Raw genomic sequence first — 25,425 nt, forward strand, 5'->3', positions numbered from 1 at the left:
TTTCTCACATTGGATCGTTCCACGGGAAGATATACAGTGCACGTGTTCCAAGTCGGGAACCATATATACATCGGGCATCACACCAATAAAAATACACGAATTCAGTTGCACCATTCAACTTTGACATTAACTACCAGCGCAATACTGTTGTTGTTAAGATAAAATCGCGTACTATGCGTTTTTATGCGTAAAGTTAAAGTCAAAGATGACTGATGCAACTCACCCATAGTGTTAATAAATGAATTTTCGTGTAAATAAAACGATAAATCTCAATACACATTCTTTATTAAAAACCGTTTGAAACATCCAGTTGATTCTCATACAGAAGTCTTTACATCAATTTTAAATAAAGAAACAATATTTTTTTTTTACATATCATAACTGCGAGGCTACTATGAAACATAAAACACGTAACACGTCATTGCTTCCACACGTATTGTATTTTTTTTTTACACGATGAGTAACTTTTTTCTTAAATCGTATAATTTAAGAAAAAAATACGTGTTTGTATGTTTCGTGATAGGCCCTCGTTTTGGAGGCCGAAACGTACGTAGAAATGAAATAAAAATCTGTAGTTAACTATTTTTTCTTTTGAGATATTACTGCTACTGATATTGAGTACGAAACAGTCAATGTACTAAAGGTAAGTTGCAATAGTTAAGTTTGACGTTGACTTTAGTCAAAATGGCGTTAAAAAGTTAACGTTAAAATTTACTCGTGCAATTCACCCTAAGACTAAACATATTACATAACTTTTTGTTTTATATCTCACATAGAAAAACGGAACTTAAATATTATTTAAGGCTATCATGTCCAAAGGTTAGGATTTTATTTTACATAATCTTAGTGAAATTAAATCAACTAAATCGTAAATAATGTTTACACACAAATAACACGAACGATCATACAGACATGTATTTGGTCTCACACAAATTAAATTAAGCAATCGATTATTTCTTACCAACTAGTTGTTCCTCATTTACAACAAAAATAAAACAACAATTTAAACTATTTACAAACATACAAACTACAATTATTTTTTAGTTATACATATTTGAATAACCTTACAGTTAAATCACATTTTCTTCTGTAGAAGTGTTGTGTGCTATTATGGGACCGGAAAATACAATTTAATTTGTCCTTTTGATAAATTTATTGTATTGTTTAGTTGGTTGAGCTAAAAAACAAGCTGAGCTAAAAAAAGTTATGCTGTAATCATTTATGAAAACTGTTCCGTATAAGTCGACTACGACAAACAGAGCTCGCAAATTCATTATTCCTATAGCGGCATTTATTTTAGGACGGAACCACGCGTCCATTATTTTTATAGGCAGTTTAGTAGGCAAACTTATTTGAGTTTGAAGATTAACTGATGGTAAACAAACACCGCATTCCATGAACACTTTTATGTATTTTTTTGAGGTTTTTAACAATAATGGATTTTTGATTTTGGTAAAATCTCTCTTGTTATGACATATTGTGTCTGTTTATTGTATTCAATCACAATAATATCCTACGAGATTTTACGTTGTTCAATAAATTATCTCGTATAAAAACTTGAAAAAGTAACTCCGGTCTCCTGTACTATTTTTAAAAAAAATAATTTTAGAAAATCGAAATAAAAAATACAGAATACATACATTTTGCCTATTTTGCTCATAGCTATGAGCTATTGAATAAATACTCATAAAGACAGTCACTATTATTTTCTAAAAATAATACTAACTCTATAGCTTTATATTCATATCTCAAGGAATAATTATGAACTATTTGTATTTATTAAAAAATTCAAATGTACACTTAATTATCTTACTTCATTTTATTATTTTGAATATTTGATACTAATCGAGTAAATTGATTATTAAATTAATCAACTATTTACATTTTTATTGATTATCATTTGTCTATTATATAACAAAAGTTACAGTTCCTTAAATCCACCGTTTTGGTAGCAAGCTATATCACAAATGCCAGCAGCGATTACTCATACACAATTATTATTAAAATTACATAATAATAATAATTGAAGCAATTAAGATTTCTATTATATTTTTCTAGGTATACATTGATTTTCTATACTCCGTTTCAAAATGCGGAAAAAATCAATAAGGACAGCGGATCTGGATCTTGGATCTCAACTTGGGTGTTCCTATCTTGACGTCGTGTTACGTTGAAATGTGACAGCAGATATAAATTCAAATAACGAACTAAAAGCGACAGGTCATTGCCCTATTTTCCTTCACACTCAGAAACGAACTATAAATTGGGTTTAGACCCATTCAGTTCACATTCTTACAATATTCGGCACAATACTTTATGATACATTTAAACAACTGTAGTTATATATAGAATATTTACAGTTAATACAGCGACAGTAACGGCAATGCATTTAGTGATGAGAGGAGCGACAAGCGGAGCGGATTTACCAGCGGCAGCCAGAGCACTAGCAGCGGCTTCCACGCATTGCCTGTGAAATAAATTAGGTTTTAACTTAGTTTCCCGAAGGTTGACTGGCAAAGAATTCTTTTCGCTTTAAGTCAGTGGTACAAAGTTGTTATATAAAGTTTTGATAAATAAATATTTTTAGACATTATTTTCACGCTTTCTCTTCCTGTGTTCATATTCGCATTCTAGGCTGTGACGTTGCAAAGCCCAAGGTATGTTTGAAGATTAGTCTGTGGTTTTACTACCAGCCTACCGTCGTCCTTGGGAATAATATTGTTGCCAAGGTTATGTGTGTCTTAGTCGCACAACATCCACAAGAAGATTCTGGCACGATGTCGTTGAATAAAATATCATTTTAGGTCTGTCAACAGATGTTTTACAAAAAAAAATGAATTCACTGTCATGTCGTATTTCCAATATAGATGATAAATGGTACCTGTAAGCCACTTGTTCTAGGCACGTGATCGCGCAGAAGTGCTGATGTGCGCATGCGCCGTCGCAGGACTCTGTGCTTTCGTGTCTTACACTATACGCGCGAAGATATCTGGACATAGGAGAGATTATCATTAACATTTAAGAAGATAATAACAAGTACATGATAATCGTTTACTTTTGTTTAGCAAAAATCTATTTAATATTTAGTAATTTGAAAATAAATAACTAATACGCTCAAAAATTGTATAATTTTATCTCAAAAACGATGCCGTATGACGGTGGCAGAATAGACGAATTCAACTTATTTTATAGAATTTAAAATAAAACTATGTATGGAGCACATATACATATTTTTATTACACACACAAGTTAATAGTAATCAACCAGTGTGCAGGTTTCCTCACGATGTTTTCCTTCACCGGAAGCAAGTGGTGGTCGGTGAAAACTACTATACATGAGTCAGATTGGTATACAAACTCATGTGGCACGAGGCAGATTCAAATCTGGGACCTTTCGATCCACAGGCGTCTTAACCATGACAACACCATCGCTTCAGACATTTTTAGAGACATTTTTTTAAATTGATAACGCAAATGTAAAAAGAAATGTGCCCCTCTCGCTTGCTTGCCAGAACTTGACTGGTGCTATGCTATGCTGTGTTATACTTATGCTTTACGCGTCGCGCAGTGCGGGCCCGACTTGGTCGATAAACTAACAGGTCTTCGTAATTTATGAAAAACGAAATTCTATTGGCAGTTCGTAACTTAGCTACCATAGTTACGAACTGTGCAAACTGTTTATAAAAAAAAGAAAGTGTTATTTATATGTACCAGATAAATATTTTCTAATTTATGACGGCAGTTTAATATGCCAACTTACTTGTTAAACGCTACGGTCTCGTGCGGCGCGCCTATCCGCAGTTTGTCTGCTAGGTTGTGTAGTGAATACGCAGAAACTTCGTGTAGGCTGTAGTACTGAGTGAGGTTGTACTCTGCGGTCCATTCAGCAACGCCTGTGTTGCGATTCGCGGCTGAAAGGTCTAAGTAGTACTGGGTGTAATCTAAAACCTAGAGATAAAACATTTCTTTTTAATAATCGATGATAATGTACCTCCCACGTATAACGTTGTAACTGACAAATCTTAAAATAGTATGTATTTACATACCATTTTAAGTACTTAAATTATACGCAAAAGAAATCGATTGGTAAAAATGTCTATTTTAAAATTAGGATTGCGTTGCATAACGTTTTGTTAGAAACAAGATTCTCTACGAATAATTACCGATAATTTTGAATTTCAAAACGCGTAATGACGTATTGATCATAATGCATATTGGTTATCATTGTCAATGCATGAAATGCTGTATAATCTCTACTATTTTTTATAAAAAGCGTTTGTGAGTTTGTATGTTTGAGGCGGGTAATCTCCGAAACTACCGAACTGATTTTAAAAATTCTTTCACCATTAGATAGCTACATTTTCCAAGATTGCTATGGGCTATATTTTACCATCAAATTCCCACGTGGGCGAAACCCCAAGCAACATCCAGTATAAGCATAAAACGGAACAAAAACAACAATGACCTTACTATTATTAATTTAAAATACATTTAAAATAAACTTTTACCTTGCCATTATTGGTGTCAAATTTGTAAAGTCTAAGGCCAGGGTTGGACGATCCCCTGTCACCAAGTGGACTCACTGACGGGGCGAGCATAGCCCATGATACTGGCCGATCTGTACCAGAAAAAAATGTCTAAACATCTAACCACAGATATAAGAACTTTACACTATACAATTCCAAGCCCTAACGTGACACTAATGCTGTGTTATGCGAGGGTCTGAGACAACTCATGGTTGAATCGTGTTCTCTATTAATAGACAGTGGTTCAACAATGCCAATCAGAAACGTGCGAGTGCGAGTCATAATGGCCATTAGGGTACAGATGGCCTAATGGCCATTATGACTTCTACACGTGAGGGCGGTTCGATCTCCTCGAGTCAAAATGGAAAAGTATATATTTCAGATTTATCATTGGTGTTGAATGTTTATCTAGATGTATATACGTAAAAATAGTATAGTAACTGAATCGGTATCTCTAGAACACAAGTCTCAAACTTACTTTGGGACTAACTCAATCTGTGTGGTTTGGCCTTATTTATTTAAGTTTATATTATATCTTTAGGTAATATGTCATTACTCTTCTTCAATTTTATTAAATGTATTGATAATGTACTTACCATTATCGTATATGACTCGGAAGGTATCAGCATGTAGATGGCCGAAGAACTGGCCAGCAATGACCTTTGCGTAACGTCTCACCATACGCAAGTACTTCGCGTTGGGATCTCCCGGACTACCGTATTGGGAGTATGAACCAGGTGCTGCATGCCCTACTATGTACACCTGGGGGCAAAAAAAAAAATTAAATGCAAAATCAAAGCATTTATTCTAAAATTAGACTTACTCAGGCATTTTTTCACGTCATATCTTAAACTAGAGGTCTGTCTGTAAAACCATAATAAAAAAGTTACCTATGTCACTCCCGAAGGTTTCGCCTATCTCTATGCCAAATTTCGTCAAAATCAGCCCAATTGTTTGTGACTTTATCCATTACAAACAATAAAACAAAAATAAAAATCTATTCTCTGTATAATATTAATATTGATTAAATAATATTTACCAAATCTATAAACTATTTGCATTAACGAAAACTGCTGAGAATAAAATGTCGAAAGAAACTGATTTAAAACAGTGTACCAACACTGTTTTAAATGAGTTTCTTTCGACATTTGTCATGACATGACATGAACGTAACGTTTATATTAACAAACTGAAAGTCCATTTTCATATAAACTCAGTACAGTTAACAGAATTTAATTAGTAAATCCAATATTGCACCTTTCATTCTACTGCCAATTAGGATAAAATAATAACGTATTCACAAATAATAACATGTCAGCAGAATCCGAAACGAAGTAACCCATTTTTATTCAAATTGGCGCTGATTAAAACCTCAGTGTACATTGCGATGACTGAGACTAGAATGTCGAGTAATTTTAATTGGACATGACATTGTGTAATGATTGTTTTTTCGTGCAATCAAAGTCAATAATTATAAGTAAGTGTTTTTGTTTGTTTGTCCTTCTTTTGCGTCGAAACAAAGCATTCGATTGAGGTGGTTTTTGGTGTGGAGATAGATAAAGAGCTGCAGAGAGACTTAGGCTACTTTTACAAGCTGAGAAAAGACGATGAAGAAAATATATTTGATGCACAAATTAATGAATATTTATATTTTGTAACAGGCTATTTTCAAATCAAATACTTTTATACAAATATCCAAAGTAATCATTCTTGGAACTTATATGAAACTATATAATGTCGTAGTTATGCCACTAATAAAGCCAAAAAGCTTTCTCCTGATATATATTAAACACAAAAATATAGTAAATCGATTAATTAACACTCCTTTCATCAGACGGGCCTAAAGACTTCTTCAAGATCTTAGATTTTAGGGCTCCGCACGCATACAATAAACAGGAAGAGAAACAAGCAAAAAAAAAACGCTAGAACAAATGCAAAAATTCAAATGGATATTTATTCAAGTCCAATTCGACATCGTGTCCTCGAATGAACCAAAAAAAAAACATAAATTAGATTTAATCGCTACCCTTGTAATACCGTGCCGGAGCGAAATTGAATTTCCGAACTTGTTACCTTTTGGCCATAAACCGTGACGAGTGATTGTGATTTCATTTCTGATTTTGCCTTTGTCAGAGATTTCATATTTATCTGGGACAGTGTACAGTTTGCACATGTATTGAAAGTATGGTCAAAAACAAATACTTAAGTTGCTTATTTATTACGTATATATTTCTCCTATGCTTGGTATTTGAATACAAAAACGTTAACAAACAATATTTACCAGTAGTTATGTTTATTATGTACTAAAATTATAAAAGAAATCAAAATCAGAAGATAGAATCACCTCATAAATATTTACAGGCCATGTAATTAATTATTAATAATTAAAAAAAAATTAATATATTTTTTGTATATATCCTAGCATAGAGTACCACTCGTACCACTCACACTAGCGTGGTCCACACTCGCCGTAGCACCTAAAACAACCTTGAGTTTTATGATGATATTTATATAGAAATACATAAATTTATACTGACAAACCACGCATACTCGTATCAAGTTAGTCTTTAGGCATGGCTTTAGGTAAAACTATCTACATTCTAACTAAATAATTTACACACAAAATACATAATTTACACCTACAACAAAACAAAGTCTTTACTAATGACTGTTTTAAGTAAATAATTACTTTTAATAAAATCAAAATCAAAATCAAAATCAAATAATTTATTCAGAAATTAGGCCTTCACAGGCACTTTTTCACGTCATAATCTAAATTAAATGATGTTTACCAAAGCTACAAACTACTAGCATTTCGGAACGACCACTGCTGAGAAGAAATGCCGAAAGAAACTCATTCAAACAGTGTTGGTCCCTATTATGCCAGAAGGGCTTACCATTTTAATAATAAAGATTTATAACCAAGTTTTGTAAGTACAAATATCTATTTGGTATAACTGTATGTTTTTATTTAATTCATTTGGAACAGTTGTCCCAAATAAAAACAAAACCAAATTAAATGTAATACCCACTTTTCCTGTAAAAACACATTTATCACCGAAGCCTTCGACAATGAATGATAGCCAACATAAACAACCCAATTACTCCCAATCAAAAACTACTCACGGGTTCCAATTAGGATGACACGGAACCCTAACGAGGACTAAACACGCAATGATAGAAAAATATATTTTTTGCATAGATATAAGAACATTATATTCAATCTGTGATTTTTAAAAATCTTTACCTGAACATCGGGTTTGGCAAAAAAGGCTTTATTGATTGGAAGGAATAAAATATTCTTTAACCAGACAAGACAGTGGACCATAGACTCCGAAGCTCTGTGGCGGCCAAAAAATCGGGAAAAACTTGATAAGAGAGACCAGATAAAACGATAATATAAAAAAAACATTTAATTTGTTGAACATTTTCTCTCTTATCAAGTGTGTTAGTGTCAGATTTTATTTTTAAGTGTACTGAAAGCAACGTAATTGTATACACTCCTTCCGCCCTTTCTATCCCTTAAACTTTCTTACTGGTGGGTTTTACTGGTTTCTTTCTTAGTGACAGTTTATTCGTCTATACGATTTTCCCTTTCACAAGAATGTCACGAAACGTACCTATTTTCCGATAACTTGGGATACCAACGACCACACATAGTGAAGACGAAACATTAGCAAAGCAGACCCTGGGCTCCGACGCTCAACGGTTAAGGAAGAAACCAAGAAAACCAGATAAGAGAGAGGTTTTTGCCATCAGAAACAAGTCTATTAAAACTTTTATTATATGACTCAAAAAATTAAGTGATTTTTAAGTCTTCTAAGTATTTCTAAATGTACGAAATGTAAAAAGAAATAATGTTATTTTTAACACAAAGTAAAGGAAGTGCTAGCATTATATGTTCTATAGAAAATAAAGTATTAATTGTACGTATTACAATGTATCGAGAGATAAAACGGAATTTCAGAGACATCCAACATTACACAGCGGGAACAAATGTCCGCCGACAAAAGAATTTTAAAAAATACAATAACCTAATAATAAAATTGTACAGTTATACAAAAGATTTATTCCTGAGGAATGCATTGTAATTTCAAAATGAGGAATTCCCTCCGCTCGCCTCATTCCACGGTACGTTCTAACCATATCAAATTATTTTATTTCCGTTGGGTGGCGTAGTACACAAGCAGAACGTTGGCCGGTAGATGGACTTTATTTTTAATTTAATATTTTTTCTAAAATATTTTCTAAAATCGAATTGTTTTGAACGGTTCTGAATATTAAAATTTTGATTTTTTATTGTGTTTGTTACCTCATTAAAAATGTTAATATCAATTTTGTTTTTGTTGTGTTTTAATTGTAGAAAAAATTTAATTGTAATAGAGCTTTAAATTTACAAGTTATAGAGTAATCATTTCCTCAATTATGGATAACTAAGGGCCCGTCTCGGCTTCGATTGGGTTTTTTACCCAATATTAATAATAAATTATACACCTAAATCTTCCTCAAGAACCATACTATCTATTGGTGAAAACCGCATGAAAATCCGTGCAGTAATTTTTGAGTTTATCGTGAACAGACTTTGTTTTATAGTATGTAAGCATGAGTGTCCACATCATATTGAATGGTAAATGGTAAAAATGGTTAGCCCTTCTGGCATAATAGGGACCAACACTGTTTGAATGAGTTTCTTTCGGCATTTCTTCTCAGCAGTGGTCGTTCCGAAATGCTAGTAGTTTGTAGCTTTAGTAAATATCATTTCATTCAGAATATGACGTGAAAAAGTGCCTGTGAAGGCCTAATTTCTGAATGAAAGATTCGATTTTGATTTGACAGTATTTGACAGGCGACGAACGGGACTGAACGGTTACTTCTTCTGTTAAGCGGAGCCCAGGATCCGCTTTCCTATTTTATGCATCCATATTAAATATGAGTTGCACCAGTCAGCTTGGACGTTGACTTTAACCTGCATGCCGCTTATGTACAACAAATGCCGTACTTTGCGTTTTTAAGCGTAGGTTAAGGTTAATGTTAACGTTAAAGCTGACCATCTCTTAAACTTTAATTCAAATGCCTTCTTTAATTTCTCATTACTTTATGCAATTTCAAAAGGCACATAACTCGAGAACATCCGCATTATATTCCAATTTCCATACGAACAGACGTACTGTTTATGCCTCCACTATGGCAATTTACAATGGCCTGTTTCCATTAACAGTGAAATATTGCTGGGCTATTGTAATGTATTGTAATGATTAACAATGATACGGCATACAAAGTGTATACAGCCTGATCGAGTGAAACAATTGTGTTGCTGATATTGTATTATGATTAAATACAACTAGACTTAACTAAACCAAAATTTTTTTTTGTGTGCATTGATGTTTTGCAACGGTTCTTGTTCTGATATTTAGCAATTTACTCCGTTATTTATAAAAATGTTAAAGCTCACTTCAAGCTAAAGTAAGTTTTGTCACTACCTACATAATCGCACTTAATATTATTTAAAATTGACACGAAGAAATAAAACATATTTTAGCTTAAAGTATGTGTCCATCGGCCCAGCGATACAAGCTTAGTGCTTAGTTTTGTAATGTTATTTATATTAACTCGAAAGCATTTTAAAGCGACAGTTTGACATGGCAGTTTGACAGTGACAGTTGATCATATTTTTTTATTTATCTTAATTCATACAGCCATCATCGCTTTATCCAGCCAGAATCTTAATACTTTTGTTCCAATCTTCGACATAATACACACATATTTAAAAACATTGTGATAATATATCATAGTAGGTCGGTATAACAAGTTTCTAATCTATAATATGTATATAACGGCTTATGACGTTAGTTATGAGTCTGTTTAACAGTTGCCTGAACGAACAGTTTCTCTTTCGTAACCTTTATACGTTAGAGTTTAAAGTTTATTTGTAGCGAATCTCATCATGGCAAAATTGTTAAAATAATTTAGGCCCATTTGGCTTCCGTAGTAGAAATTCAAACATTATATAAAATATAAGTAACGAATCTATCTGGTTAAAATATTCATACGAGTACAAAGGTGAAATATTAAGGCGTGATTATTATGCTAAGGGATAGAACATGGTAGTATTTCAATTCTAATAAGACCACATTGTTAACTTTCGAAGTCAAGTAAAAACAATAATAATCTTTTTACCTATCTTCTTGCCCTCGGGAGTGAAAATAATGTTTACGTAACCACTTTAACGATAGAAAAGTACACAAAATGGCGAATAAAATATTAGTCTACTAAAGTTTCATAAGTTGCGGTCGTCGGGAAAGTCCGCCTCTAATAAATTACAGATTAGAAACTCGTTAATCTAATCGCCTTCGAAATTGCGAGGGAAAGACTTTTTAAGCTCTCCGTCCACTGGACTTGAAGCCATGACATTTAAGTTGTATTCGTTCCTCGCGAGTTTAACTAGCACACTTGGTCTGGCGACTAAGATTGGAAATTTGTTTCAGAATTTCTTTTATTTTTCTTTTTTTTAGAAAATTTACAGATATCCAGTAGAAGAACAAAAACAACAAGCAGAGATACGACCAATCACAACTTTTCGCTGACAAATGTTTACAATAACAAGAAGATAATGTCGTAAATTTGATTAAATCTCTCTCTCGCTCTCTCTCTCTCTCTCTGTCTCATCTTAGCGTTTTCCCGGATTCTTCCACCACCATTGAGCGGAGCCCAAAGTTCGCTTTCCTACTTTTTTCCCTCCACTTAGTTATCAAACTATTAGCACACATCTCATCATTTCGGCTTTTCTTGGGTTTGTCTCTCCGGCTTTGCTCTCAACAGGGAGATATAGAAAAGTCATCACAAAAAGGAGGAAGGGAAAAGTCTATCGGCTGTGGTGATTGTAAGCTACAATCAAATAAATTTAAAGTTCTAATAAAATTTATACTGTGGTTTTTTTATAGGGAAACGATAAAAATGGTATAACTCAAATAATTGTTTAACATTTTAGCGAACAGACTGAAAAGACTGTGTAAAATTAATATACTTACCTACTTTAGTTCAGTTACATATACATATAGTACTATAAAATCCAATATACGAGTAGACAAGGTGCTTGTTGACATCCAATCTAACCAATTGGCTATTCTCCAACTAGTCAAATCAGTTACTTTTATCTTATGTTAAAAAATGAAATTTAATATGGAGCTTGTATGACAGTAATGTGTTGTGACGTCACGGATTTTGTATTGTGTGTCTATAGAAATAGACAAAGTAATATCATGTCAAATGGATTTAATAGACTTGAATAAGATCTGACATATTTAGCATTTAAAACACTCGAAAAGAAAGAAAGTCCAATAGACAGGTACCTTTATAAAGACTCAGTTAAGCCGATGGATTGCTTGAATGTTTTTTTTTTGTACTCCTTTATTTCGTTGTGTGCACGTTGCAGTTGACTTGTTTATTCTTGTGATTGATAAGTCTTTGTAATTAACATTTGGTTGTAAAATAAATTATCTAATATGGATAAGTTTAATACATTTCAATTTACTAAAAAAAGGTAATAATAATTCTGATAATTTTACGGACGAGATATGCTTCTTAGATAAATTATTTAAATCATAATCCTTATGAGAAAACATCCATATCCGTGTTGTAAACCGTTGAGGAGTTTCCCCGTTGAGCCGATACAGACTGCACCATCAGGTTATGCTTATCATAATAATGCATTGTATGGAAGCTGACGCGACGTGGGAAACTTCAACTCTGTAGGACTCTGTAGGAAGTAGGAGAAATCTAACTTGCAATATTTGATTGCAGACAGACAAGCAAACATCGGGAAAACTAAACGAAAGCTTGTGAAAATTCACAGCTCTTAGCCCGATTATTTGGTAGACTTGCGTTTGCCTTTGCGCTGGATATAAATTCAACATGTAGCGGCCCTTCAGTGAGGTTTGATGTTAAGTAAGATGATAATATAATTATGGATATCAATTTACAAATAAACAAAAGCAACACTTGAAGTAAAATACTTACCATTTCTTTATTCGTTGTAGCCTTCTCTAAAACTGCGTCAAGCCACTCCCATTGGCGACTCGCTTGCACACTGTTAGACTCCCTAATGTTGAACAAGTTTGTGTTCAATGCCACTATCCTTAACTTGCTATACGACTGTTCTATAGTGTAGTAGCCACCTGAGACAGAAAACATATTCTATTGAACATTTTACCTATAGATAACAAATACTTTTTGAAGGTCTGGAAAAGTCTTGAAAATTTGCCTACCTTATATTATTATCATAAATTAGCTCTTATTGATCTTCAATATGTAATAACCTTTGCTTAGATTAATTACAATTTAATTATGATTAAAATTTATATTTATATGTATCTGTTATTAAAGCTAAGATATTATCAACAAATTTGTATTGATTTGTGAAGACCGACCGAAGTATTTATTAATAATGTTATAAAAAACCTTCTTAAATCGATTCAAAGTAATTTTATAATTATTCGAGTCAATATGCATAGAAAATTTAACCTTAATTAATCAGAACATGGATCGATTTAGTATTTAACTTTAAAACGTTCGAGATTCCTTACCATTTTGAAAGGTCTGTAATGCCTCCAGCGGTAGCCAGTGCATCCACAGATTGGTCAACTGCACCGAAGGTGCGGGGTCTAGATGACCCAGCACTGGGAACACGAAGTGAGAACTGAAGGTTCTACTTAACAGCTCTGTCATGTTTCTGATCGCCTGGTACTTATCGTCCTCATTGCCCGTGTAACGAGCCGCTATGATATCCCTGTGAAGGTAGATGTGATGAGTTTCATAAAAACTATCCCACTAATGTCATAACTCTTGGACAATCTAAATTGAAACACGATTGCTGCAATAGCCGGCACTAAAGTTGACCGGTTTTCATATATACAATATTAGTGTAGCTAACAATCAATTACTCGACATACCCAGTCCAGAGCACGAACTCAACATTTTCAGAGTGGCGCGTGCGCATGTACCGTGCGGCAGACTCGATGAGCTCCAACGAGGAGTCACACGAGTAGTCACCGAACCGGCCCAGGGCGCGGTGGTGGCCGGAACTGCCTCGCTCATCTGCTCTGCGACAATCTGTCCAAAAAATAAATTGCAATTTTTTCTCTGGGCTCTTACAGTGAAATATAGATTGTTGGTTTCACTTCACGTCTTTGCTCGTAGGCTAGCCTTTTATTTTCTACGTTGAGAGACAATATAATTTAACTTAAGTCTATACTATCAACTTGCTTTGTACCTACGTCTTCTAGTGTCGCCCTGCGACGTGTACAGCGGGTCATAGTGGAAGTCTGTGATGTGCCAGAAGTATCCTGCAACAAAGATTAAATTTATTATTTTTATGGTGAACAAAAAGGTTGGATTGCACCCAGTCAACTTTGTCGTTAATTTCAACCACAAAAGCGAAGAACACCGCAAAGTACGCCATTTTATCTAAGCGGCACCGCGTAGGTTAAAGTTAATGTCAAAGTTGACTGGTGTACCCGACTCTAAGGTTGAGTTGTACCGTCAAATTTGATGTCGACTTTGACTGTTAGACAAAATGGAGTACTTTGCGTTTTTTTTCGCATGTTAAAGTTAATGACAAATTTAACGGTGCAACTCACCCTAAGAATTCATTCATTCCAAGAAAAACAGCTTTATTTTTCTCTCAACTCCGCATATTTCCGGTTGCTTTCGGGGCTGGGATGTCTTAAAGGCTATGTGGCCATGGGAGGATACTAAGTGGTACTATTTTAGGGCGCCACCACACGCCACTAGAACAGAAGGTTGTCGTGGACGGGAGGATATTATCTATTACCCAGCAGTACCCACTGCTGGGTAATAGACAGGTTGCAGATGATGATGATGAGTATACCCGTATGAATAGCAATATGATTATTGCTCTCTTAATTTTTTTTCTAGCATATTTAAGTATCCCACTGCTGGGCAAAGGCCTCCCTTTTTAAGTTGTTTTTATTTTTTCTAGATTTTTTTGTTCAAGTTTAAGATTTTTTTCGAAAAAGCGATAGATCGCGTCGCAAAATCCAAGTCTTAAATCTCACTCGTACGTCGTGAGTATAATATAACTATGTAGGTATATTGGATCGTCGTATGATGAAATCATATCCGACTGGATTAGAAATTCGCAGTAATATCAATATCATACAACGTTTTCATATCAATGAGGGTTCATTTGATTGATTTCGATGAGCGCTGGTATAAGGTTCATGTCAAATTTACACGCTTGTGTTTTGTACATTATGTATAACCTCTGATTTTTTTAATATAAAATCGGTGAAACAAATAAATACAGAAAATATGAGTGGCTTGGCTATAGCGACTTGGAAGTATGGATATAATTCCAACCTAATATTATAAAGAGCTTTGTATTTAAGTTTATTTTGTTGAAATTTGGCACATAGATTCAGAAGTAACAAATGCCACTTTTTATATGGTTTTGCCAGAGCGAAGCCGGAGCGAGCTGCTAGTATATATACCTAATAAAATAAATATTTTATAGTCTCTAAATTAACACGACTGAGACTCACGTAACCACGTTGAATGCTGAAAGCGGATCTCATAACTAACCAGCAGTTATCAAAAGCATTGTTATAGAACCATTAGTCATATACAGGAATTCTGAAGACAAAACCACTCGGTTTCCTAGAATGCGAACCTAAAGCGAATTTACTAACATTGAAATTGTTAGAATCCTTTGTAGATTTTACATCAAATTAATTGAATTTATAACTTGTGGAAAACTGCACGTTGTAGTTTCATTCTGTAAATTCAGTGACAACTAATATATATAGTCAAAAATCTAGTATTGAGATAATTGAGTTTAAACTTCGTACTTCAAGTAAAAAATTCTACTTCTATTTTATGATTTATAACTTTTGATTTTTAATTATGATAAATATTAAACATTTCAATATATTTTTTAATTTGTACCACATACTTTTTGTCTTCTAGTTTATTAAAAAAATATCTAGATAAAATGTGGAGTTAAAATTTGACACAAAAAAAATTGCCGTAGCTTGCTGAGTCAGTCGCCCAGTGACCAAGGTCCGAAACGTCTGGGAAATAGAAAAGGTATGTGCGCGTTTAATACCTGTTTTTTAGTATATATATAATTACAATAACAATCGTTAGGAGGGTCGATCGATCAATAGTATACAAAAAAAACGGTGTATGTATTTAGAACTTCCTGTACGAACAAACAGATGATACAAAAACATACATTTGCCTTAGGGACACCGCAAACTTCATTGTCAGAAAAACTGCGTAATGGTCCGTACGCACGCAGGATAGGACAACTTTCTCTCCAGAGATAGCCTAAGAAAATTCCGGTGTTGCCAGAATTTATATGGAACATAAAGCCTTCAACCTTACTTAAAATCAAGCGTTGCTAGCGATATTTTGTCAGCTATTTAATAGCTTTATGCTATATTTTTTTATTTAAAATGTGAATAGTTGCGTCCGAAGGTTTTGTGATCGTTACAATCACAAATCCCCGGAATAAAAAGTATAAAAAACCTACGTTAATCAAAAATGGTATAGCTTCCTACTTTTGGAAGTAGATAAGAGGGGAGGACCAATTTAATCAGGATGATAAAGTTGTCAAAATTAATGAGGCTTAAGAAAATATGGCAGGATTGTAGGATGTAGCAAAAATATATATATAATAGTCATTACAAAAAATGATAATCATTACATTCGTTACATATATTACAAAAACTGATATTCTATATGCTGTCCAATATTTTTCTCATGTTTTAAAAATATTACAAGAAAAATTAAATAATGTTTCCGTTTTTTTTTCTTAAATAAAATCTATATAAAGTATTTATTTAATTATAAGGGCCGAGTTTGACCGAAGCTGTGCTGTGTGGAGTACGTTTCAAGCAACCTAAAAATATTGTCATTTCTTTATATTGATAACTGAACTATTCTCTTCTATTCTTCTTTCTTTCTATTGAACGGAACTGTGCAATAAAATTTTTGTGATTTTTGCCATATGTTCGAAACTTAGCGTCGATCAGCATAGCATAGCGCAGCATTAGTAGAGTTCCATTATAATAATGGGGCACAGCCTTTAAGGCGAACAAAAACGCTTGATTAATGGCAAGGTACTGATGAACTCAGCTCACATGTGATTTGAGGCAATTAATCATCTCAAAAATGGAATGTTATCAAATTTATTAATAAGTATCGGAAATCACGTTTGTAGTCGTTAAAACCTGGCAATCCATTTAGTTTGTGGTTATAGATAAAGAAATATTCATGGCCCATCCGTCCGCAAGGAAGGCCTGTGCCCCAACAGTGGGGACGTTTAAATGACTGATGACAATGAAAGTTGTGTATGAATACTAAATGTTATTTATAATGTTTATACGGATTAGTAAAAATAAAATCGTAATAAACTCTTTTATATTCTGTGGACTGTTTGAATTGAATTTGTCTTTTTTTCTTATTTAAACCTCGCACGACACTTTTAAATTTAGAACTAACAAATTATTTTACCGGTCTGGAATTTGAAAACAATTCATTTTTTGAATTCAATGTATACATGAATTTTTATGAAACGTATTCATTCAATTCAAATGTCGAAATATTTTTTTTTAATATTTATCCTGTCAAATACATAACATTTATTTTTATTCTTTACTTAGCTTTTGCAGCTTAAAAGCTTCGCCCGCGTTTATTTCGTGCGTTCGCTCATAACTTATTATTATCGATATCTCGAGTTATAAGCAATTTATCGCGATGAAACCTATGCCAGATTTTAAGTTAGACCAACCGCTATACAAAATATGTGTGATTAACGACAAACTAAAACAACCAGAAAAAAAAATTAAAAAAATATATAATGCAAAACACATACTAAGTACTAAATGGAATCATTAATCTTATTAATTGGGTAATCAGTGTGTGTCCCTAGGCGAGAACTTTAAGCCGAAACATGTAAAATTAAACATCACATTTGTTTTATCGTTTAAGTTGTCGTAATTTGTTTTAAACCGTATTGTTAAGGCGACGTCCAAAAAGTGGTTTCACCAACAAATTTTCAAAGGTTATTGCTAAACTTTTTCTTTATTATCTATTATGTAAAATAAGAAAGAAAAATATATAAGTGCTTGCCTCTGAACCGAGAGGTCCCGGTTTCGATTCCCGGTCGGGTCATGATGGAAATTGATCTTTTTCTGATTGGCCCGGGTCTTGGATGTTTATCTATATATGTATATGTTATAAAATATCGTTGAGTTAGTATCCCATAACACAAGTCTATAACTTACTTTGGGGCCAGCTCAATCTGTGTGATTTGTCCTAATATATTTATTTAACATTCATCGCGTATTCTCTGTTTTATCTTCTACCTTAACACCTAACTACCTGGGTTCGGGACCCAGGCGAAATAATAAAATTTTGATTTCTGACCATACGTCCAAGACTTACGACTGCCTGTCTGACGTTCAAATTCAAATTCTAATTAATTTATTCAAAAAACAAACACAAAACTTATATAAAAAATAAAACTAGGTAATAAAAATTTAAAAAGAACATTACATTGTGCTCGCAATTTGAAAAGGACCCAGCTCAGCATATGTTGTTTACCCCGCGCGAGGTAAGCAACGCTGGTCTTCCGCTGGGACCCACGAGTAAAAACGCACGGACAGTTGCAACCTTATAAACTATAATACGCACAACTAATACTAAATCATCCTATATTTGCTACTAACAAAATAAAATAAGTCTAAAGTAATAATATTGTACGGTACACGTAAAATCGTAACAAATTTATAAAGTACAGTATACACAATGAAGGTCTGTTAAGATTAGTCGAGGGTCGAACAAGTGAAGAATAGTAATATACATTAGATAAAAAGTGAATAATAAAATATAATTACACTTGGGCGATAGTCATACATAAGATAAGTAAAATAAATACAAAGTATAGCAACGCCATTCTAGAACTCGTGTCCTACCTAAGAATTTTCTGTTTGGATTAGTGGTCTATTAAAACTTTCACGTTACTTGATGTTAGTAATTTTTGGAACGGAATGCTGTGGTTGCTTGTCAGCTGTGAAAGTCCTTACGCCCGTCATGTACCTATATATAGTTTGCTTTTAGAATTTACGTCGCCTTAACGGGACCTCGTACGCCAGAGGCTAGGCTTGTAGCGATTAATGTAGATATGTAAAAGCAAAGGATTCGGATTATGTACAAACTTGGAGCACAGCGTTTGAATTTCGTTCAGAAAACTTAATACCTCTTATTCTTGATTTATATAGAAATAAATTGAAAACTTAATGCCATTTGTAATTCTTACTTACTTGATTATTTATTTAAAATAATCAATTTAATTTGTGACATTCGATTAACAATTCCACGAATAGTGTTAAAAGTAATACTTGACATAATTCGTACAATAAAAAATTTCATATGCAGCATCAGGAAAATGCTATCAATATGTACACTACATAATTACATACATGTTGACGACCTCGGTGGCGCGGTAAAGTGCTTGCCTCTGAACCGGGTTCCGGTCCCGGGTTCGATCCCCGGTCGGGTCATGATAGAAAATTATCTTTTTCTGATCGGCCCGGGTCTTGGATGTTTATCTATATATGTATTTGTTATAAAATATAGTATCGTTGAGTTAGTATCCCGTAACAGAAGTCTCGAACTTACTTTGGGGCTAGCTCAATCTGTGTGATTTGTCCTAATATATTTATTTATTTATATTTATAATATAAAACAAAGCCTTTTCAGTTTTAAAGTTACATATACATAGGACAACCATACGTATGCTTAGATCTTTAAAACTACGCAAAGGATTTTAATGCGGGTATTAAAATAGAGTGATTTAAAACGAACGATTATATGTATATAATATGCATAATATAGCACTCGTGCGAAGCCTGAGCGGATAATTATGAAAAGAATCTGTGAACATTAAATATTTCGTTCAATACAGCAATAAAACAAAGTATGTGTATTCGTAACTCGTTTTGGCCAAATTAGTACTTTAAGCCTGAAGATATCGATGTAGGTATATGAAAAAAAATCGACTTAAAAAGATATTTTTCATTCCATACGACCAGTTTTTCATTTAAAGTGTAATTAGAGAAAAACAAAATGTAATTTCTACTAAGTAATCAAAGCAAGCTTGCCCATTACCGACCGCTATATTTCCCAAAAAACGCTAGCTCATCACCCAGAAAAGGTAAAGTAACCTCGAGCAGACGGTAAAATATGAAAATAATCCCTTTCTGTAATCATCGTAGACCTACAAATGAGGGTCGGAACAAATGAAAAATCAGTCACGTATAAAATGCACGCACTCATTAAAACCGTAGGTAACTTGAACCAAATAGCAACCTCATTTAAAAATATTTAGGAAGTTACAAATTGAATACGAAAAATGGTAATAAAATTATTTGATCTTAACCATATTGCAGAAGACAATATAAATATTAAATAATACAGATAATAAGTCCAACAAAATATAGAATTTGTATTTTGTGACATACCTACTTTTATATGTCCGTCTGTATGTTTTTATAATTCCTTAGTAGCGAAAATTGTTTATTGTCTTCAAAATAATGACAACGCTACTGGCAAAATTGATTGTGCAGTCATCAACCTACCCAAATTCAATGCAAACTCGCCGCTGTTACCGCGCCATAGAGGTTCATGCAGGGTAACTTAATGTGCTGTAGACTGTACAGGAAATATAAAATGTACAGGTAAATATACTTTTTAATTTTAATCTATTTATTAATCCAAATATACTCTACATGTATGGGAAATTTTATAGAATATATCGAATCAAATTCGCACATAACAAAACATTATTTTAGTGACTCTGAATATAAAAGATATACATACATACATTCATTTGAACTGACCAGTCTGTATTTTTGTATATCTATGCACATCAACAACCACACAAGGAGTTGATTAAAAATTATCCCTAAATACGAACCCTTTCTCGGATTACGAATTATGTGGAAGTCAATTTTACTGCGTTACTTCGGCCCTGGAAAATTTAAATTTAGTTAAGTTGGCTTTTGGGTTTGTTGTGAATTGGAATTGTTATTTAAGGACTGCGATGAGTTACTGCATTTATTTATTTGTAGACTGGATTTTTCTTACAAAAAAAACTGATTCATTTTACACAAGAGATTAGCTACCTATTTATATAATAAAACAAGACGAATCTTTCGAACGCTATTTTAAAAATAATCCTAAATCCGATGTCATAAAAAACAATCGTCCAAAATATATGCAGAAATTTAGCAAAAAGCCATGTTGTCACTGTGATCGAGTGCTGATAAAAAAAGTTATTAAACACGACCTGTAACGTTTAAAATGTAATAACAATAATTTATCCAATGTTAGGAATCAACTGTTCAAAAAGAGAATTAGTTATGGTAGCCCCCTTTGACTAATTTCAAAATTCTTTTTCTAGAAATCGCTCACAATTTCTTCGCATTTTAACATCACCCCGGACAAATGTAATAATACATTTCCGTTAAGAAATCCATGAAGAATGTAACCGAGACTTTTAATTTAATTTTTAATGAAATATGGTATCTCGTGGTGTTAAATCACTGGTCTGAATCTCGTTGGGAGTAAATCACTAAGAATATTAATGTTATGGCTCTTGAGCGGGCGGTCCTGACAGCGGGATGAATGGTTAACGAATATTCAATTTGTGAATATGTAAGATAGGGGATATAATAGTACCTTGGGCAGTACTCTCATATATTATACAGGATTCCAAAATCTTTTAAGAAGTGTTGCAGTTAGTTCTGAGCACATGATTATGACATAATCATTACACAGTACAAAACAAAGTCGATTCCCGCTATCTGTACAGACAGACATAGTAATAATAATAAGATAGTTTTAAAGATCTATGCATTAATAATAGGCAATCTTTAAATTTACCCAACGGATTTTATTGCGGTTAAGGTAAAGATATTTAAATATAGTGTTTCAAGAGGAACGTTAATATGTATAATAAAATATGCATTATGAAGACGGGGCGAGTCGCTTGATTGGAATAATTTGTACAAAAAAATGAATAACGATAATTTGTATTAAACAACACACCAATAACACCTTCAAACAATTGTTTTCAAAGATTTTGCAATCAAATACACTATAATACATTTTAAACAAAGGCACCAATTAAGTGTCACTAATTACAAGAATGTTATTATCACAAAACACATGTGCAGTTATTTTCATGAAACAATTAACGATAGAACCAACGAAGATCTAATGTTTTAGCTGACACGCAAACTTTATGTATATAATGGCTATATATTTATAGATACACAATATATGAACTGAGAGCTCAAAGCCCCAGACGCACATTAGTCGAAATTGAAACGAAAATTTATAAAAGTTGATTTGATAAGATTAGCCCAAATCGGAATAAGTGAATGGAAATTTTAATAAGAAATCATATAAAGAAAAAGGTCACAGTTTACAAAATGTACGTTAAAATATTTTAAAAATACTTGCCAGTTTTGTTATTGCTAATTGTACATATAATAAACTACTTTTAACTATAGAAGGATATTATGATATATTTACTATATAATTATGACATAAATATCTTTTTTGTAATTAACAAAACAAGTAATTATTTATATTTATCAGATCTGACCATAGAATATTTGGTTGTGGTATATCAGATCTGACAATAATCACATTATTAAATATTGGTAAACTACCTATCTTTTGCTTTAAAACCAGTTAACAATCTACGTTAATTGAAAAGTCAATACTAAAGTATTTTAATAAGTGTCCGGCCATATTAACTTGACCCTATATTTGATCCAAAATTTTAGCTTGTCTAAAATGGCGTATAGGCCATCTTGGACTTAGCACACTAACTTAAATAACATTTTGATTAATGAACATATTGCTCAGTAAGTTAAGTTCTGCAAGTTTCATAATTATATTGCAAATTTCCATGGCTCACACAACAGGAAACAGTCAAGTTTATATATAACTCTGAAAATCATCACCTCCGCGTGATCGAATTATACAAAATTTATATACGAGTCATTACGACTGAGTGAATTGAGATATATTTTAAGCGTTTCGTTAATGACTTTTAGGTATATTAATTGCTTTTTAAATTAGAAAAAGTGTAATGAAAATTTAGCGAAATTAAGAGTTCACGTTGTAAATAGCCACTAGCGGCCGTCCCGGCTTCACGCGCGTAAATATATAATACATACATACATCATAATAGATAAATATATATATCTTAACCTTCCTCAGGAGTCACACTATCTATAGGTGAAAACCGCATGAAAATTTCTGCAGTCGTTTTTGAATTTATCGAGACGACAGATCACATCGTATTACAAGAATGTATAGACGATGTAAATTACCTTAAACCTGAATTATACAAAATTTCAGCTCAGCAAATTGAGATATATTTTAAGTGTTACATTAATGACTTTTAGGTGTAATAATTGCTTTTTTATTTAGAAAAAGTATATTACAAAATTACCGTCACTCATTCGATTAAGCATTCACGTTATATATGCTACGAAATGTGTGACGGTAATTTTTTAATATACTTCTTTATTTAGAAAAAGTATATTAAAAAATTACCGTCACTCATTCGATTAAGCATACACGTTATATATGCTACTGTTATATATATGTATATGTTACTGCGTTCAAAGACGGGAACAAAATCAATAAAATCTTTTGTTTTTAAATTATTTTATTAGCAAAAAGCAAAGCAATGAATCTAACCGAAGACTTTTTCTATTAGAACTTTATTCTTGGCCAAGTAAAAGATTAGCTTCCCCTGGTCATCAATCACGCTTAGCTATTCACCCACAACACGTGATTAGTGAGAAACGAATACATTAACAAACACACAGCCGAGTGTGTGTTGATAATCGTTATCCACGTGACGTTTTTCCTTTCATTCGGGTGATTGATGGGAGCACACATGTTTTTTTGATAAGTTTATTAGTGATGTTGGTTGAAGGTCGACTTGCTATTTTATGACATCTCCCATTCTCGCGTGTTCCCGGGAATACTCGGACCTGTGAGGTCGTGAACCCAAAGTGTAAAACGGGACCCTATTACGAAGACTCAGCTGTCTGTCCGTGTGTCTGTCTGACACCATGCTGTATGTCGTGACCCTCAATAGTTAGATAGTGTAGATTGTCACAAATTATATATTATTTTGTTGCCGACATATCAACAAATACTAACAGAATAAATATAACATTATATAAAAAAATGAGGGGTTACAACCAACATGTTTTTTTGCCGTTTTTATAGACGATTACACGGAACACTTCGGGCGTGAGCACGAATCGCACTTGGCCGCTTTTAATTTTTAAAACTGTAAAACACAACATTTTAAGTTTATAACAACCATGAAGATAGGTTCCTATAAATACAGGAACCCTTATGAAGTTATATTCTCTCCTATCACGGTCTGTACAGCTTGGGTCTTGACTGATGGCTTCTTGCATGACGGTTTAATCTCTGACATGCTCACTCGTGTACTAGGAAGGCAGGAAGGGATATTATTGTACAGCCAATAGCATATCAAGTTACCCTACATGAAACTTTATGGCTCGACAATAGCAGCGAGTTTGCAATGAGTTTGGGTAGGTTGATGTGCTGTTGACTGTACTAGCGGCTCGTCCCGACTTCGTTCGGGCAAAACCATAATAAATTGTACACCTACCTCAGGAATCACAGGATCTATATGAGCATAACAATATGTTTGTGTATATATTGTTAGTTACATAGATTATAGAGTAGTTTATATATATAATAAAACATTAATATACGCTACGAAAATATAACCATATATCTAAACTTTTGACGACCTCGGTGGCGTAGTAGTAAAGTTCTTGCCACTGAACCGAGAGGTCCGGGTTCGATCCCCGGTCGGGTCATGATGGAAAATAATCTTTTTCTGATTGATCCGGGTCTTGGATGTTTATCTATATATATGTATTTGTTATAAAATATAGTATAATTGAGTCAGTATCCCATAACACAAGTCTCGAACTTACTTTTACACTTCATTTTTATACAACTTTATTTTTATAAATAACTGGGTTTTTTAGAAAATTGCTAAATAAAAGTTTACTAATAAAACGATCGTGTCATCGTAGAGGTCACAATAGCAATAATTTGCTCGTACGTCTTCCTGACAGATCAAACAATGCATAGCTTTAATTAATCCCAAGGGTTAACCGATTAACCGAAGCTCATTTAACTAATTGCTGTTATGTTTCCTATTAATTAACATCCATAATTGTGTGCATAAACGAATTGATATAACTAACATTCATGTTGCCCCAGTTTCCTATGATACCGGATCATCAACAGCCATTTAAACTTCCCCACTGCTGGGGCCTTCCTTAACGGATGGTTAAGGAGTTTAGGCCATGACCCACCACGCGGGCCCATTGCGAATTGGCGGGTTTTAACGACTGCAAATACATCCGGAACCAACAGCTTAACGTGCCTTCCGAAGCACGGACGAGCTAAATAATTTTGGTCACCCAACTGATGACCGACCATTGTGAGAGTGTTTTAACCGCGAGCCACGTCGATCGCGCTAACCACTGCTATATTGAGCTCCTCTATACCGGAATCGGCGCCTAAATAACAATAAACTAGTCTAAAAGCCGATATTAATCTGCATTTATAGCATATTTTTGTTAATAAACGTATTTTACAAGCTTTCATTCAACTTGCAGTATATGTTCGGATGGAATCGTGTAACTCAATTTTGAAGATATATTCAAGGGTGAATTTCACGAGAGTTTGAACGCGGCGTGTAGCGTTTCATTAATGTCCCACATTTTTTTTAA

At 33.3% G+C, this 25,425-nt stretch overlaps 1 protein-coding gene across 2 annotated transcripts in view; it reads right to left on the minus strand.

The window, feature by feature from the left end:
* Positions 1-267: 267 nt before the first annotated feature.
* LOC128671462 (cyclic GMP-AMP phosphodiesterase SMPDL3A-like) overlaps positions 268-25,425 on the minus strand; it is a 40,427-nt gene continuing 15,269 nt past the window's right edge. Inside the window, exons 3-11 of one of the 2 annotated variants that reach the window (XM_053747917.1) lie at positions 13,798-13,866; positions 13,474-13,633; positions 13,108-13,310; positions 12,542-12,699; positions 5,122-5,287; positions 4,508-4,617; positions 3,760-3,947; positions 2,882-2,989; positions 268-2,467 (exon numbers count right to left, since the gene is read on the minus strand). In XM_053747917.1, coding sequence (XP_053603892.1) covers positions 2,326-2,467; positions 2,882-2,989; positions 3,760-3,947; positions 4,508-4,617; positions 5,122-5,287; positions 12,542-12,699; positions 13,108-13,310; positions 13,474-13,633; positions 13,798-13,866 — 1,304 coding nt within the window. In that variant the 3' untranslated portion in view covers positions 268-2,325. Of the gene's footprint in view, positions 2,468-2,881; positions 2,990-3,759; positions 3,948-4,507; positions 4,618-5,121; positions 5,288-12,541; positions 12,700-13,107; positions 13,311-13,473; positions 13,634-13,793; positions 13,867-25,425 lie in introns of both variants that reach the window. The other variant, XM_053747918.1, reaches the window with a different exon arrangement.

Source organism: Plodia interpunctella, chromosome 7 (assembly GCF_027563975.2).
Source record: "Plodia interpunctella isolate USDA-ARS_2022_Savannah chromosome 7, ilPloInte3.2, whole genome shotgun sequence".
Lineage (NCBI taxonomy): Eukaryota > Metazoa > Arthropoda > Insecta > Lepidoptera > Pyralidae > Plodia > Plodia interpunctella.